This window comes from Panicum virgatum, chromosome 8N (assembly GCF_016808335.1).
Source record: "Panicum virgatum strain AP13 chromosome 8N, P.virgatum_v5, whole genome shotgun sequence".
Lineage (NCBI taxonomy): Eukaryota > Viridiplantae > Streptophyta > Magnoliopsida > Poales > Poaceae > Panicum > Panicum virgatum.
In genome coordinates this window covers 10,518,329-10,534,171 of record NC_053152.1, presented here as the reverse complement: position 1 = coordinate 10,534,171, position 15,843 = coordinate 10,518,329, and the positions used below count along the sequence as shown (strand labels likewise).

General features: G+C 44.3%; 2 protein-coding genes across 2 annotated transcripts; both read left to right on the top strand.

Annotated features, from left to right (window-relative positions):
* Positions 1-6,458: 6,458 nt before the first annotated feature.
* LOC120686208 (UDP-glucosyltransferase UGT13248-like) lies at positions 6,459-8,891 on the top strand. The gene is made up of 3 exons (XM_039968385.1): positions 6,459-7,488; positions 7,594-7,978; positions 8,310-8,891. Exons 1-3 carry the CDS (start codon positions 6,790-6,792, stop codon positions 8,657-8,659), a joined length of 1,434 nt encoding a protein of 477 aa, XP_039824319.1. The 5' UTR covers positions 6,459-6,789; the 3' UTR covers positions 8,660-8,891.
* Positions 8,892-10,500: 1,609 nt separating this feature from the next.
* On the top strand, positions 10,501-11,621 carry LOC120686681 (senescence-specific cysteine protease SAG39-like). The gene is made up of 2 exons (XM_039968892.1): positions 10,501-10,936; positions 11,038-11,621. The coding sequence occupies exons 1-2, from the start codon at positions 10,501-10,503 to the stop codon at positions 11,619-11,621; spliced, it is 1,020 nt and encodes a 339-aa protein (XP_039824826.1).
* The last annotated feature ends 4,222 nt before the right edge of the window (positions 11,622-15,843 follow it).

The window sequence follows — 15,843 nt, the reverse complement described above, 5'->3', positions numbered from 1 at the left end:
AGCGATCCCATCGTTGGCTGCGATCTAATCGGTGGTACCCATCACGACTCGTGAACCCGCAAGGGAGGCAAGTGAGGTCGTCCGTGAACCCGTGTGGTCATTTTTGATTTTGCGTTTTTTTTTATGAAACCACTAGAATCTGCAAAAAAAGGCAGCAGCTAAGAGGCAAAGCATCCTTTTAGATTGCTCCGTTGCACATGCTTTGATGGTACATCTTGTGTAATATTGAATCCTGAATTTGTTGTATGCTAGGATGGTCCAGCAGCTCCGGCTATTCTTGCTGACCTTCTAGAGCGCTTTCAATAACCGCTTTGTTTGTATGGTTACTTTCTTCTACCCTAATTATAAAGATGCGCAAATTTTTTGCGTATTCAATAAAAGGACCTGCAATAAAATGATCTACTTACGGGTTCGGAGGCAAGCCCGCACGCATCCTACCAGCCAGCAACAAAGCCATTCTACAATTGCATGGACTTGAAACCAACCGTACTTTGTATGAATTCCCTTCTAATTTTGATGTAAGAACTGTTGGAAATATGCACATTATTCTATTATTAGATTTTAGTTTGAGGCATATTTCATAAACAATTAATTACATAATGCGTACTAGTCCTAGCAACAGATAGACAAACACAATTAAAATTAGATGCAACTTTAGATGTGACCTGGACTCACTGTGGAGTTGATGTTGCTGCAGTGACGATTCGTCGCTGTGCAAGTCGATGATGAGGTAGCGTAGAGAGAAGACGAACGGTTTCTTAGAATATGAAGACATGCACAGTAATTTTAAAATTTCTTAGAAAGCTATTATAGAGACTAGATATGAAACCAAAGCTAACAGAAGTAGTTTTACTATTTTTTTATAAATAAGTTATGAAATAAACAAGCTTTCAGGCAGCTGGCAAGAAATCAGTTTAAATCAGTTGCACCATTTGATGGATCTATTAGCTAGAAACCTATCAAATTAAGTTTGCCATTTTTATAGCAGCAGAGAATTTAGCAAGTATTTAAATCAATTTTAAATAAAATAAAGAATAACTAATTCATTTTAATTTTTGCATGCAACACAATATTTTTACGGTGTACATCAAAATCTCAGGAATCTAACAAAACAAATTTAGTATTTCCAGATATTTGTACAATTTTACATGCATTTTACGAGATCTCAGATTTACAAACTACCCACATTAATGTTCAAAACTACTAGAACCCCACAACAGACACCACCCAAACCGCCAATAGGTGGGCCCAACGGCCAGGCGGCTCCCCTAGGCCTTGTCAAGGCGAACCACCTGCCTTGGCCCACGGCTAGGGCGCGGCACGCACACCCTCGGCGCGACGCTGCCGCGGCCTGGTGCAGCGGCCAGCGGGAAATGTGGCCGGGGAAGCTGGCGAGCGCACATAGGGTGTGGTCCAAGGCAAGGCGAAGCTGATCACAGCAGCTCGGACGGGTAGGGAGCGGCGGTGAGGAGGCAGCCCGACAAGCAACGACAGCGGTTGGCAGAGGCCGATGATGCCGATGATGGGGAGGCTCTGCAGGAGGGGAATAGGCCGGGTGAGCGCACAGGTCAGAGGAGGGAAGAGAGGAGGAGTTGCAGCCACTAGAAATTGGAGTAGCGCTCACCGGAGGAAGCTTGGGGGCGGCGGCAATGGAGGAGCAAGAAATGGGGCTAGGGTTTGGGGGCAAAAGGGAGGCTGACACTTTAAAGGCGAGGAGGAGGTTGATGGGGTGTGGCGCCCCGACTAGCCGCAGATCAATCTGATAACGGTTTGGGTCAAATCCGGTGTGTACAGTTCGGTTTCTTCTTTTGGGCCGTTACGGTTCGGGCTGAAATGCTATTGGGCTGGTTCGGTTTGGGTTTAGGATTAGAATGGGTTAGTCTGGTCCGGTCTGGTTGCCCTCGCCCTTGGCGGCGGAGGCAAGAGCGGCACCGGCGCCCGCTCCCTCCGTGGCTGTCTCCGTTCCCTGCGGCTGCAGGGGATCGACACCAAGCTACAGGGGATCGATACTCCGTGCCCGTCTCCGCTCCCGGCGGCTGCAGGGGATCGACACCAAGCGGCGCCGGCGGCTGCGACGAAGCCCGCGCCGACGCGGGGTCGATCAGCCGCACCGCCACCAGGTTGCAATGCTTCATCCATGGCGGCTGCTGAAAAATGTGATTCTGTTCCGCAACAAAGCTTGAACATGCGGCCTTAAATCACTCCTTTTCTAGGTCGAGTACTGAGGTTTCAAGCCATTAGTGCGGATTCAAAATGCATAACTTCATGCGTTGGTATGGCACAATCGCAAGGTCCTTTTCTTGATCAGGAGCCGCCCAATTTGCTGTTTTCCAACCAACTGAAGTGATCCTTCCTCCAAGAAAATTGGATGCTCTGTAGCCCAGCATCAACGAGCACATTAACTGAAAGTTGCAATCTGAAGCATGGGTAATCTTGACCTCATATCTGACCTGAATTAATCTTGTTGACCTGCATCAATCAGTGAAATTTAAACCTAAGCAGTAAGTGTGCTTCTCAATTCTCATGGCATGGTGGTGGGTCAGTCTCAGTCAAGTCATCCTGTCATGTCCACATTGCATTTCACGCCCATCTTCATGTTTCTGCAACGAAATATGTCAAACATCATAGGCTGCTTTCAGGACCTTGCATATATCTGACAGAAGCACACTTCACATTAGTAATAAGCAGTAAGCACCACAGTTTATGGCAGTAATATTTGTCGAACAAATAGTTTTCTGATGAGCATAGCAGTAAGATTTGAAATTTCGCTGCATGAACAAATGTGTCCAAGCAAGACTAGTAATATTGAACAGGGAAATTCGGAATGGTCCAAGAGACCTTATACAAGTACTACACATCAGTATGAATGTGATCAGCAATTCGGCGTGGCTATTGAATATTAATAGCGCACAAAATGTCTGTTAATACCAACAATAGAAGCGTGTACCCGCTGGCCAGAAATTCTATGAAATCTAGCCATAAATTGTGCCTCTGTAGGGGAATAGTATTTTTGTCATGGTTAATGAACTGACAAACTTTTGGAACAAGTTAACAACCCTATCATGTTGCAAGAACTACTGATCTTATCAAGCTTCTCTTGTTCTTTTGACTTACCCCTTGTTTAGACATAAAATTTAAAATTTCAAAACTATCACATCGAATGAGAATCTTACATGCATGGAGTATTAAATCTAGACGAAATAAAAAACCAATTGCATAGTTTACTTGTAAATTACGAGACGGATCTAATGAGCCTAATTAGGCCATGATTAGACACTAAAGTACTACAGTAACTGATACAGTAGCCATGTACTAATGATATATTAATTAGTCTTAATAAATTTGTCTCGTAGTTTATAGACGAGTTCTGTGATTAGTCTATGTTTAATACTTTAAATGTAAAAAGATTCTCTTTCAAAAAGTTTACTGCATGCATCTAAACGAGGGCTTAATAACAAAGGGACCGATGGAAGGCACACAATGGTTGCCAAGCAGTAATGTACAGTTCAGCATGTTAAATCTGATGTTTATGGCAAAAAGAAAACATTGTCCATCATCATACGCCTAATAGATGATGACATGGCAGAACCGAGGATGTTTGCAATATTATACAATGCCCTACTTTCAATATTATTCTTGTTTGCAATTTTTAGTATGAGTTATTTTATTCTTGCATATTTCTAAGTATTTCTCTAGGAGTAGCTTTCATATATTTGTGCACAGTTTTCATTTTGGTGACAATAATATTTTATTATTAGGTAGGTAGGTAAACATGTCATCCACCGCTTCTGGTAGTTCAATAAGTCATGATTCTATGGAGTTATCCACGTCCCAAACACCACGTCGTACTAGGTCTAGTGTTTGGGAACACTATGAGAAGAACTTAGTCGATGTGGATGGTGATCTGAAGGCTGTTTGCAAGTACTGCGGAATACACTTGAACACTAAGTCTGGAACTAGTAGTCTAAGAGGTCACATTGCTATTGCTTGCCCAGCAATTAGTACTCCTATCAGACAAAAAAATTCAAAGCCGCTCTCAGTAAGCAACCCTCAGCATAACCTTTTTGTATTTGACCCCCAAATTTGTCATAGAGAGATGATTAAGTACATTATTCATGCTGAAATTCCTTTTCTAAAGTTTGAATACCCTTACGTCCATTCATGGATCAAGACCTTGCAACCAACTTTTAAAGTTAGGGATCGTCAAACAATCCGTAATGATTGCTTGAAGAAGTATCTAGAGATGAAAAGAGAGCTTCAAGTTGAACTCCGGAATTTGGATTCTCATGTTTGCTTGACATCGGATATTTGGACATTGTCACAGAACTTAGGATACATGGTAGTGACCGCTCACTACATTGATGCAGAGTTCAGGATTAAGAAAAAAATCATATGGTTCAAAGAACTAGAATATCCTCACTCGGGCTATGCAATTGAAGAGGAGTTGTTGAAATGTCTAGCTGACTGGGAAATTATTTGTACGTTGACTTATGGGAGTTAGTACGATGGGAGTTACGTTGACTGATCTCTCTAAATTTGGATTATTTTAGTTGCCGCTCTTAAACACTGGAGCATACTCACTTGTAGTGAAATATTTTATGTATTATTTACACTGATTTAGTGTTTTTTCCCTTTGGTTTATTGAAAAATTTAGTGACTTGAATTAACTTGTGATAGTAATCATTATATGGTTGATAGAAATGCCTAGAAAGAGATGTCTACAGCTACTGTGACAATATGCATTTTTATGACTATATATATTTTTGGGGAATTTTGATATTTAAATTTATGAAATTTCATAGCATATTGTGAATTTTTTTATTTTCCAACTATTTTTCAAAAACTTCTGAATTTTCTTTGCGTAATTCCCCTCGTCACCCAACACTCGGCGGCCTACCGCATGCCCGAGCTAGGCCAGCGCGAAGGCGCCGAACGGCCCCAACTCCAGCCTAGGCCTAGTGTGCAACCAATTTAGGTCTATTGGGTTCAAACCGTTAGCAACTTTAGTTTTGCCATATGGTTTGGTTTGGGTTGGGTTGCTTTTTGCTCCGGTTTGGATTGGTTCAGCTGGAGAAACATATTAGTGGGTTGAAATTGGTTGGTGTTGAATGCACCATTGCATTAGTTTAAGGTGGGCTTGATTTCGGTTGTTGGCCCATTAACAGGTTGAGCCGCAGACCAGCCGGCCCAGCCACCGGCTGCCGCCCCCACAGCCCACCAACAGCGTGTGAGGAGGTGCAGAGAGACAGGAGATGGGGGCTGACATGTGGGCCCAAGGTGGAAGGGAATAGGTGAAACACTGATTGTAATTCAAAATTTGGAAACAAAGGCTTCCCGGGCTCCAAAAATTACCAAAATAAAACTGGAGCAAGACAAAGGCACCTAGATCACATTGCAATAAAAAACACTCAAAAAGCTATTCGCTGTGTTCGCTTGGTTGTGACTGATGGCTGATGCTGATTTGTTATGAGAGAATAGTACTGCTGACTGGCTGGCTGACAAGCCAAGCGAACACAGCGATTATTGCTCACAGTAAAATAAACAACACAACAACTTTTAAACTTTCCAAGAATTTTGTGCTCGGGTTAGTTGTAGAAACATTATGCAAAAATGTTGCAAAATCATAAATTTTGGTCTAGTATTTGAATACAATTTTTCACCGTACAGTTGCATAACAAAACTAGAACTTCCTACACAAGCATTCATTCACACAAGGCAAAATAATTAAACAAACTTATGCAAACATATGCACATGATGCCTCAATATGCTTTAATGATGTTCATGATGCTGTTATTAAATGTTAATTATGATTATCAAGTTTGGGTCATGACATCCAATTTGGGGTTCAATTTTGATTTAATCCGAAGCGCTCGCAGCATTCATCAACCTTGCTCTGGGACTAATTTTTGAGGTAATAATGCTCCTGATCTTCCGCTGCTGCAGCTTGTTAGCTTTCTTATATTTGTTTCATTTATTTTTTTTCTTTTTGACTCAGTTGAATGAACCATCGCATAGTAGTAACCAAACAACATTTACACAAGGACATTAATTACAAGGTTTTTTTGCACTACAAAGTACACCTAGAAGCTGTTTATAGGTGAAAAAAATACTATTCTTCCAAACAAACCCTGAGGATCTTTTTCGTCCATTCTCGTCCATTTTCATCCGTGGCGCTGCAATAGTCCCCGCATCTACGACAAGAACAAGCCAAAAAAAAGCTAAAGAAAAAACTTGGCCGGGAGGGGGAAACAGCTCACACCCGTTCTTCATTAAGAGGAAGCCTTTCGGCGCCCGATCGAGAAAATCCCCCGAACCATGGCCCATGCCCACTTGGGCCATGACCCTTGCGGGTTGAGCACGGAGAGGGAGATTTTTTTATCCCGCACGGGAAAATTCTCGAAAACTCCGCCAAGAGTGCGCTGACTGGGGCTCGAACTCTGGCTGCGGGGTGCCGCCGGCGCGCTTCGATTATTCTTGTTGGATGGAGAGAGTAGAGCCAAAGAATCTGCATCAAAGTTCTGAATTATGTTGCACAAGGAAATTCATAGTTTTTCTCCTGGAACAAAACTTGCCTGTCACTCAATCACTTGCGGTCAGTTTCTACTCTGCTCCAAAGTCTAGCTAGAGTCTATACATGACGAAAAGCCAGGAGGAACCTTCTTCTGACCACGTAGAGGATCGGAGTGCAGCACTTTATCACTACAGCAACTTCCAAGTCCATAAATGATCAGCAAGCTATCTTCCCCAAAGATAGTACAGCAACCACAGAAAATACAAGAGTGAGGAAGATGGAGAGCTCGAGCTCGGCAACGACCATCACGGCGACCCCCTGCTCCGGCAGCCAACAGCGTGGCGGCGGCGCCCACGTCCTCCTGGTGCCGCTGCCGGCGCAGGGCCACATGAATCCGATGCTCCAGTTCGGGCGCCGCCTGGCCTACCACGGCCTCCGTCCCACGCTGGTCACCACCCGGTACGTGCTGTCCACTTCCCCGACAGCCGGCGAGCCCTTCCCCGTGGCCGCCATCTCCGACGGCTTTGACGATGGCGGCATGGCCGGCACCGACCCCGTGGAGTACTGCCGCCGGCTGGAGGCGGTGGGGTCGGCGACGCTGGCGCGGGTCATCGACGCCGAGGCGCGCGCGGGCCGCCCCGCCGCCGTGGTGGTGTACGACCCGCACATGGCGTGGGCGCGCCGCGTAGCGAGCGCCGCCGGCGTCCCGACCGCGGCGTTCCTGTCGCAGGCGTGCGCCGTGGACCTCGTCTACGGGGAGGTGTGGGCGGGGCGGGCGCCGCTGCCGATGAGGAACGGGAGCGCGCTGCGGCGGCGCGGGCTGACCAGCGTGGACCTCGGAGCGGAGGACCTGCCGCCGTTCGTTGTGGCGCCGGAGCTCTACCCCCAGTACCTCAAGGTCTCGATCGGGCAGTTCGAGGGCATCGAGCACGCCGCCGACGTGTTCATCAACTCATTCCGAGACCTGGAGCCACAGGTGCGCGAATGACCATCAACAGTAATCGATCACGTTCGGCGCGCTTTTCATTAATCCTTTTGAACTCGATCTCATATAATTTTGACCTGCTAACTGATCGAGCAGGAGGCAGAGTACATGGAGGCGACATGGCGGGCAAAGACGATCGGCCCAACCTTGCCGTCGTTCTACCTCGGCGACGGCCGCCTGCCGTCCAACAGGACCTATGGTGTCAGCTTCTTTAGCAGCAGCGCACCATCAATGGAATGGCTGGATAAGCAAACCCCTCGCTCTGTTGTCCTTGCTTCTTACGGGACCGTGTTCAACCTGGACGCCGGGCAGCTGGCTGAGCTTGGCAATGGACTCTGCAATTCCGGCAAGCCTTTCCTCTGGGTCGTGAGACCCAACGAGGCGCAAAAGTTGCCCGGTGATCTTCACGACAAGTGCAGCGAGAAGGGCCTCATTGTGTCCTGGTGCCCCCAGCTTGAAGTCTTGGCACATAAGGCCACAGGTACGAAACATGACAACTTTTTCTGTACCCTGAAATGAATGTGGACCTTTTATTTTACTCCGTTTAACGGTCTAGATTGATCTAATGATACTACTTTTTTTCCACTAGTATCATAGTATCAGTTGAATGTATCATTAGTATCATACTACTAATTAAGTTAATTACAAAACTGCCATAATAAATAAATAATTGAATTTAATCAGTGATCCCCTGGCCAGGCAGTATCAAAAGAAACTCTGTAAAGGCTCTCTTTACCCCTGGCCAGGTAGTATCAAAAGAAACTCTGTAAAGGCTCTCTTAACATTTTTGCACACCTGCTTGAAACATGTAGGATGTTTCTTGACGCACTGCGGATGGAACTCTACAACGGAGGCGATTGTTGCAGGTGTACCAGTAGTGGCAATGCCGCAATCTGCAGACCAGATGACCATAGCAAAATACGTGGAGAGTGCATGGGGAATTGGTGTGCGGATCCGTTTGGATGACAAGGGCGCCCTGTCAAGGGGGGAGGTGGAGAGGTGCATCAGGGAGGTGATGGATGGTGAGAGGAAGGGCGAGTACAGGCGGAATGTGGAAAAATGGATGGACAAGGCCAAGGCGGCTATGCAGGAAGGAGGGAGTTCAGACAAGAACATTGCTGAGTTTGCAGCCAAATATTTATCTAACCTAGAGTTGTTATGATTACATGCTTTATTTTTGGCTGTTGGTGCTGATCGTCAATTTTGTAGTATATATTCTCTTCGTTGTCTTGATCTAGAATTTATATTTTCTCTGGACATGTGACAGCACAACAACAAGAATAAACTAGCATCATAACATCCGCAGACATCAAGAGCATCATGGTTGCACCAACATTCCAAAGTTTATTTGTATTTGAGTTTAAATTCATATTGAAGAATTCTGTTCCGGTGAATCTGTATACATTGTGAAGGAAACAAGAATTTCAACTGAATACACCTGAGGCATGGAATCGATCGAATCAATATCATAACCATATCTTCATGGTTTTTCTCAAAGAACCTTCGAAAAAGGGCAGGAAGTTCCTGCAATTCACTCAAAGAAGAATAGAATTGATCCGGTTTATAAGGAAAACTTGACCTGAAAATCTCACAATTGTACAGTTTAACTAACAGGGAAACCGGCAAAAACCCACCACTCGACAAGCCCAAAACTCCACATGAACTGTGGTGACCGCCTAACATCGTCCTTGCCAAGCTTTATCAAGAAAGACAAAGCAGCTCCGATTTCACACAGCGAACCTTAGCGACTACCGCAAAGTCAACACCAAGCGCACTGCAACTGCCGAAATTCCAAGAGAGATCCTACCGAGAGTCATCGTTGCCGATAGCTTCGTGTCCCCTAGACGAAGCAGCTCCGACTTCGCCATAGCGAGCTCAATCCTAGTGCCTCAACAATTAAAGTGAACACGAGGCGACTCCAGAGCAGGGTAAGGTCTCACCAACCCAGCGCCCACCACCAAGCAGCACAAGCACCATTGACCAAAAACAACTTGTAGACATTGCCATTGTTAGCACCTGCGCCGCTGAGATCAACATTGTTCCACACCGAGCCAACCGCTACCAAGCAGAGGGTTAGTCGCTACAGACCGCTGCATCTCACGGCACACACCGTAGACCCAACAACCACATAGCACAACGAAACCACAAAGTTTGAGCACACAATGTTCAATGTAAACCAATCCTAAACGGAGATAACCATCCTTAAGATGAGAGCAGCAGTAGAAAGGATGTCATGAGAACTCGACAGGCGTCGATTAACTCTTGTCGCTGGTCTTCATGGCGTTGTCATTGAGCCAATTGCTGGAGCCAACAAGTACCAAAAACTATATGTGTGCAACCGTCCACAATTTGGCATATAAGCACATCGAAAGAATAGATGACGGATTGTTTCCGGAAGGTTGCAAAAAGTGTTGTGAAACATTTCATTAATGATCAATTATTTTATTTAGTACTTGAACGAGATCTTTTACAATGCTTGTCAATGGCATAACAAGGAACTGTCATAGGAAGGCCGTCACCAAATAAAGAATTCCTGATACGGTATCAGGAGGAGGCCTACGGCATACGACCCTGGTCCCACATGAACTACTGCTAGCACATTGGACTCTCCATAAAGCTATCAGAATGTTATAAAAAAACTCCACTGGATAACTTGCTTGGCTATTTAATATTAGGTTGCAATAAAGTTTGCCATTTGGTACGAAACATCTTGTGGAAACTCCCAAGAAAGTTCCCTTGAACTAAAAGCTTTTTGTGTACGTATATGATCATCTATCTCAGCTGTGCAGCAAAGGATACGTCTCATGTACAAGAATTTTATACCTTCAGGATGAACTTGATGGCTACGCACACCACCAATTAAACTAATAAGCATGTTGTATAAGCTCCGTTACCTCTTATTTAAATGCACAAAATCAACTATAAATGCACCCATACAGTCCAATACCCAGTCACCAAACTTCAAGCAGCAGCACTATAGTTATTTGTTAAAGCTGATTGATCATGGCCACCCCTAAGGCTTTGCTTCTTGCTGTCCTCGGTTGTGCCTGCTTTTTCAGTGCCATCCTTGCAGCTCGTGAGCTGAGTGATGACTCAGCCATGGTGGTGAAGCATGAGCGGTGGATGGCCCAGTACAACCGTGTTTACATGAACGACGTTGAGAAGGCTCAGCGGTTTGAGGTGTTCAAGGCCAACGTCAAGTTCATTGAGTCGTTCAACGCGGCTAGCAACCGCAAATTCTGGCTTGGCATCAACCAGTTTGCTGACCTCACCAATGATGAGTTCAGGGCAACCAAGACTAACAAGGGCTTCCATCCAAGCATGGCAAGAGGCCCTACTGGATTCAGGTATGAGAATGTCAGCATCGATGCACTTCCAATGACTGTTGATTGGAGGGCAAAGGGCGCCGTTACTCCCATAAAGAACCAAGGCCAGTGTGGTAAGTTCACTGCATTAGAAAATCAAACTTTCATGTGCAAATCTTACGAATGACATTAGTGTATTTACAGCATTTTCAATTCGGAATAAAATTAATTGCAGGCTGTTGTTGGGCATTCTCGGCTGTGGCTGCGATGGAGGGTATTGTCAAGATAAGCACCGGCAAGCTCTTCTCACTTTCTGAGCAAGAGTTGGTGGACTGTGATATCAATGGTGAGTCCCAGGGCTGCGACGGTGGTGAGATGGATGACGCCTTCAAGTTCATCATCAAGAATGGTGGCCTGGCCAATGAGTCCAGCTATCCTTACATAGCACAAGACGGCAAGTGCAAGAGGTACAAGAATGTTGCAACCATCAAGGGCTACGAGGATGTGCCGGCTAATGATGAGGCTGCCCTCATGAAGGCGGTAGCCAACCAGCCAGTCTCGGTGGCAGTAGATGGTGGTGACAGGACATTCCAATTCTACTCCGGTGGTGTCATGTCTGGTTCCTGTGGCACTGACCTTGATCATGGTATTGCAGCCATTGGTTACGGAACAGCCAGTGATGGCACCAAATATTGGCTGATGAAGAACTCCTGGGGCACCACATGGGGTGAGAATGGGTTCTTGAGAATGGAGAAGGGTATTCCGGATAAGAGTGGGATGTGTGGCCTCGCCATGCAGCCATCCTACCCTACTGAGTAGGCGCAACTTCAAAAGCTGCTCCAGATTCGTATCCATATACCATACGCAGCTTGTGATTGTTGTTTCATGACGGGTTTGTATATTGTGTCACAACAGTGTGTTGTATAAATGAATATGTTGTAAATATTCTGGCTAATGTGGAAAGATTTTACTTCAGTATCCATGCTGGTTATTTGCCCTGGAGCTTTAGAGTTCTATTGGAGCGTCTCCAAGAGTCTTTCTAAATTTCACTCTCTAAATTATCATTTGGAGTGTCTTCTGCATAAAATTTTTTTACTATATAATTTTTTTACTATATACTTTCACTCTTCAACATCTTTTCTATATCTTGTGTGTACTCTAGAAAGCTATTTTCATTATATATCTTTGGCTAACGAGAAATGCGGAATGGAGAATGGCTACATTTGGATATTTAGTTTCATTTGCGACCCTCGAAATTTGACAAGGATCTTCCGTTTCATTATACTTTAAGAGGGCAGAGACAGAAAGCAGCATCGTTTAGAGAAGATATGGTTTCCATCTTTTCAGAGAAATCCAGTTTCCAGTTTTTTTTTGAGAGGAAGGTAGAAATTCTTTATTCATGATTCATGACAATGTTTACACTAGCAAATACAGGAGGGGAGCCCAACCATACATGATGACTATATTCTAAAGAACATGCTAACTTTGCTATAACGTTGGCATGGGCGGAGCTAGGGGTATGCCCCTGTATTCCTTGGCATACCCAAGATTTGGGAGAAAATACTAATAATTATACACAGATTTAAAGTATCTCTAAGAGTCTTCCTAAATTACACTCTCTAAATTATTATTTGGATAGTCTTCTGCACAAAAATCGTATTCTATATGTTTTCACTCTCTAAAAGTTTTTCTATATCTTGTGTACACTCTAGAAAGTTATTTTCATTACCTATCTTTGACTAGCGAGAAACGCGGAATGGAGGATGGCTACATTTGGATAACCACTTAGAGAAGCTGTTGGAGGATTTTTTTTTTCCATCAAAATCTCTATTCCTAGCTACGAAGAAAGATATAGAGAGTCTTGCTCTGCGTGTCACGTCCGCCCCTGATGGCCTGACCTCCGTATCCCGTCCATTTAGCGTTCAGTGAGATGGTGGCTCCCCGCTCAGGTGCTACTCCCCCCCACTCCGGCAACCTGACAGCCTCGTGACCTCGGGTCCTTACCCCCATCAGCTATCACTCATGAATCATGTCCTCTCCTCCTAACGCGAGTTGCGGCGAAGGACGGAAGGTGCCGACCACCGGCCCGTTGGGCACTGGGCACTGTCGGCCTTGCAGTGGCGGCCAAGATGCCAGCAAGCGGCGCACCTTCTGCGACCCTTCTTCGACCGGTGGCCCTACTCGGACCACTATTTTATAATATTATTTAATTATTCATGTTTACAACTTATACTTGGATCACTATTGTGAATTTGTTATTATTATTATAACTTTTTGTCCATTATATTTCGTATTTGATTTTGATTTTTTTTACATATGGCATACCCAGTCATAAATTTCTGGCTCCGTCACTGACGTATGGGATTCCCTGTTTGATTTTCTACCTTCATGTGCAAACTGTGCATAGTCAAATAATTTTGTTCTCTCTTGGATATCTTGAAGAATCATCATGTAAGAGCATCTGTGTTTGTCTCTAATATTCTTGATACATAGTCAAATAATTTTGTTCTCTCTTGGATATCTTGAAGAATTATCATGTAAGAGCATCTGGGTTTGTCTAATATTCTTGATAACACATAAGCAATGCGAAGCGACTTTCACCTGTCGAATCCCAGTCCTCAGCAAGCGCTAGAGCCTCAACACATACCATTGCTTCAAGGGTTTCAGTATCAGCCAGTCGGCATGCCGTAGCACTAGCTGCTACAAATACACTTTGATCATTACGGCACACAGCTGCTACCGCACCTATTGATCCTTTCGTGGAAACAGCTGCATCAACATTCAATTTGTGCAAACTTGGTTCAGGGGGATGTTGACAGCCAATTCTGGCAGATCAGAGGCCGACCGGTCTGACCGGTCTGTCCAGTTGTAATCCGAGTAGGCTTCGTTTTATTTTGGAAATTCTTGTATAAATCGACTTGGAGAGGGGTACGACTTCCCCGGCCTATAAATATAAAGGCTAAGGCCGATTGAGGTATTCCCAATCGAATCAATAAAAAATATCGCATTACATTTTGTCTCTCAAACCCTAGCCTTTTCCAACCCTAGATTGCTATCTTCCTTCGTCTCTACAGCGTTTGAAGACGTTCTGAGTGGAACCGGTCAGACCGGTCCGCCAGGGTTCTGCTGGTTCAGATCGTTTTGACGATCTACTGCGCGTTCTAGCGCATTCGAGTGTGTTGGCGCAATTCTGTGTCAACAGGGGAATCCATGTATGAGTCCTCTTTCCGATGTCTCTTTTACTAGAGTTCCATCCCTTCAACTCATTTGAAATTTGCAGCTCATTAATTAGCCGGTTAATTGCTCCCATAGTTGCCAATGGGCTCTGAAATTTTCCTTCATGTATAGCTTTCCTTCTTGCATGCCATATTGCCCAACAAGTAATTAGGATTCTAATGCCATCTTCCTCTGGTATATTGGTACACATATGGAAAGCCCACTGTTTCGAGTCAGAGATGCTTAATTATGATAATAATTCTGTAACATCTGCATCCATCAAGGCCCAAACACAGCTCGACATGGTACAGTACAGTGTAGCAATGCATGCTCCCATGTATCTTCATCAACACCACAAATTTTACATTCAGCTGAGTCTCATATTTCTTCAATTGAGAACACTTGTAGTGGGTACCCTTAATCTTTGATGGCACCTTTAAATTCCACAAACTTTTCCATTCCTTTTTCCTAGAAAGCTCATTTGAACACATTGCCCTTCCCTCAAAGTAATATTCTCGTGCTTTCTTTAACAATACTAACATCCTGTAAGCTGATCGGACTGAAATAATACCATTTTTCTCATGATGCCATGCCCATCAATCATCTTGCATCCTTAAGCTCAGTGGGATCTGTAAGATAGCTTCACTATCCATTTGACTTAAGTAACGTTGTACCACTTCCTTTCTCCTTGTCAGTGTGGTATGGTCAATAAGCTAACATACTAGACTGGGAGCATGGAAACAGAGGTTTAAACATCCCAGTCCTTGGTATCCAGTTACAGCCCCATATGCTTGTGGTTTTTCCATCTCATATGCGCTTTATTAGACCGTGATTAAGAACTTCCACACCATCACAAATTGCTCTCCATGTCTTAGAAGGATTGTTTGCAATTATTGCATTAAGAACATCATTTGTTCGATAGTATCTTGATTTAAGAAGTCGTGCACACAGAGAATTTGGCCTAACTAGTCAGCGCCAAGCGTATCTAGCGAGCAAGGCCAAGTTGAACATCTCAAAGTCTCGAACACCTATGCCACCCAAAAATTTTGGTAGTGTTATTTTCTCCCATGCTACCCAGCTTGTTTTCCTTTTACCATGTTCACTTCCCCACCAGAATTTCCTTATCAAGGAATTGACATGGTCACATAACCCTCTTGGTATTCTAAAACATCCCATTGTGTAAGTAGGTATTGCCTGCCACTGCCTTTATGAAAACTTCCTTCCCTCCAGCTGATAAAGTTTTTTCAAGCCAACCTTGGACTTTGTTCCATACCCTGTCCTTAAGATACTTAAAAGCACCATTAGACATTCTACCAACATCCGTAGGCAATCCCAAATATTTTTCATTCAACGACTCATTTTCCACCTTGGTAATTAGTCTCATCTCATCACAAACAGTCTGCGGGCATGCTTTACAAAAGAAAATTGATGATTTTACAAGATTTACCAATTGCCGGGATGCTTCACAATATTCAGACAATATTTGTTGCGTCACAGTAGCATTGTTTTTTGTTGCTTTCAAGAACAAAATGCTATCATCAGCAAGCAGGAGATGTATGTGAGACTTGGATACCTTGAATATTTCCATTCTTTTCTGCTGCCTTAAGCATACTTTTTTTTTAGCATACATAAAAGACCCTCTGCACAAAGTAAAAAGCCATGTTCGACGGGCCGGCCCGGTTCATCTTGGCACGGCGTTCCCCCTGGGCCGTTTTGTTCTCCTTTCGGTTCCTCTGCTGCACTGCATCATCAATTTTGTTACTAGGGCTGGGCCTAGTTCACGCCACACTCACAAAACAAAGCACAAAGGAAAAAAGCCCAATAC

Coding starts and splice junctions, on each gene's coding strand:
- LOC120686208 (XM_039968385.1), top strand. CDS start 6,790: ATGGAGAGCTCGAGCTCGGCAACGACCATCACGGCGACCCCCTGCTCC. Junction 7,489..7,593: donor TCCGAGACCTGGAGCCACAG/GTGCGCGAATGA, acceptor CTGATCGAGCAG/GAGGCAGAGTACATGGAGGC. Junction 7,979..8,309: donor CTTGGCACATAAGGCCACAG/GTACGAAACATG, acceptor TGAAACATGTAG/GATGTTTCTTGACGCACTGC.
- LOC120686681 (XM_039968892.1), top strand. CDS start 10,501: ATGGCCACCCCTAAGGCTTTGCTTCTTGCTGTCCTCGGTTGTGCCTGC. Junction 10,937..11,037: donor AAAGAACCAAGGCCAGTGTG/GTAAGTTCACTG, acceptor AATTAATTGCAG/GCTGTTGTTGGGCATTCTCG.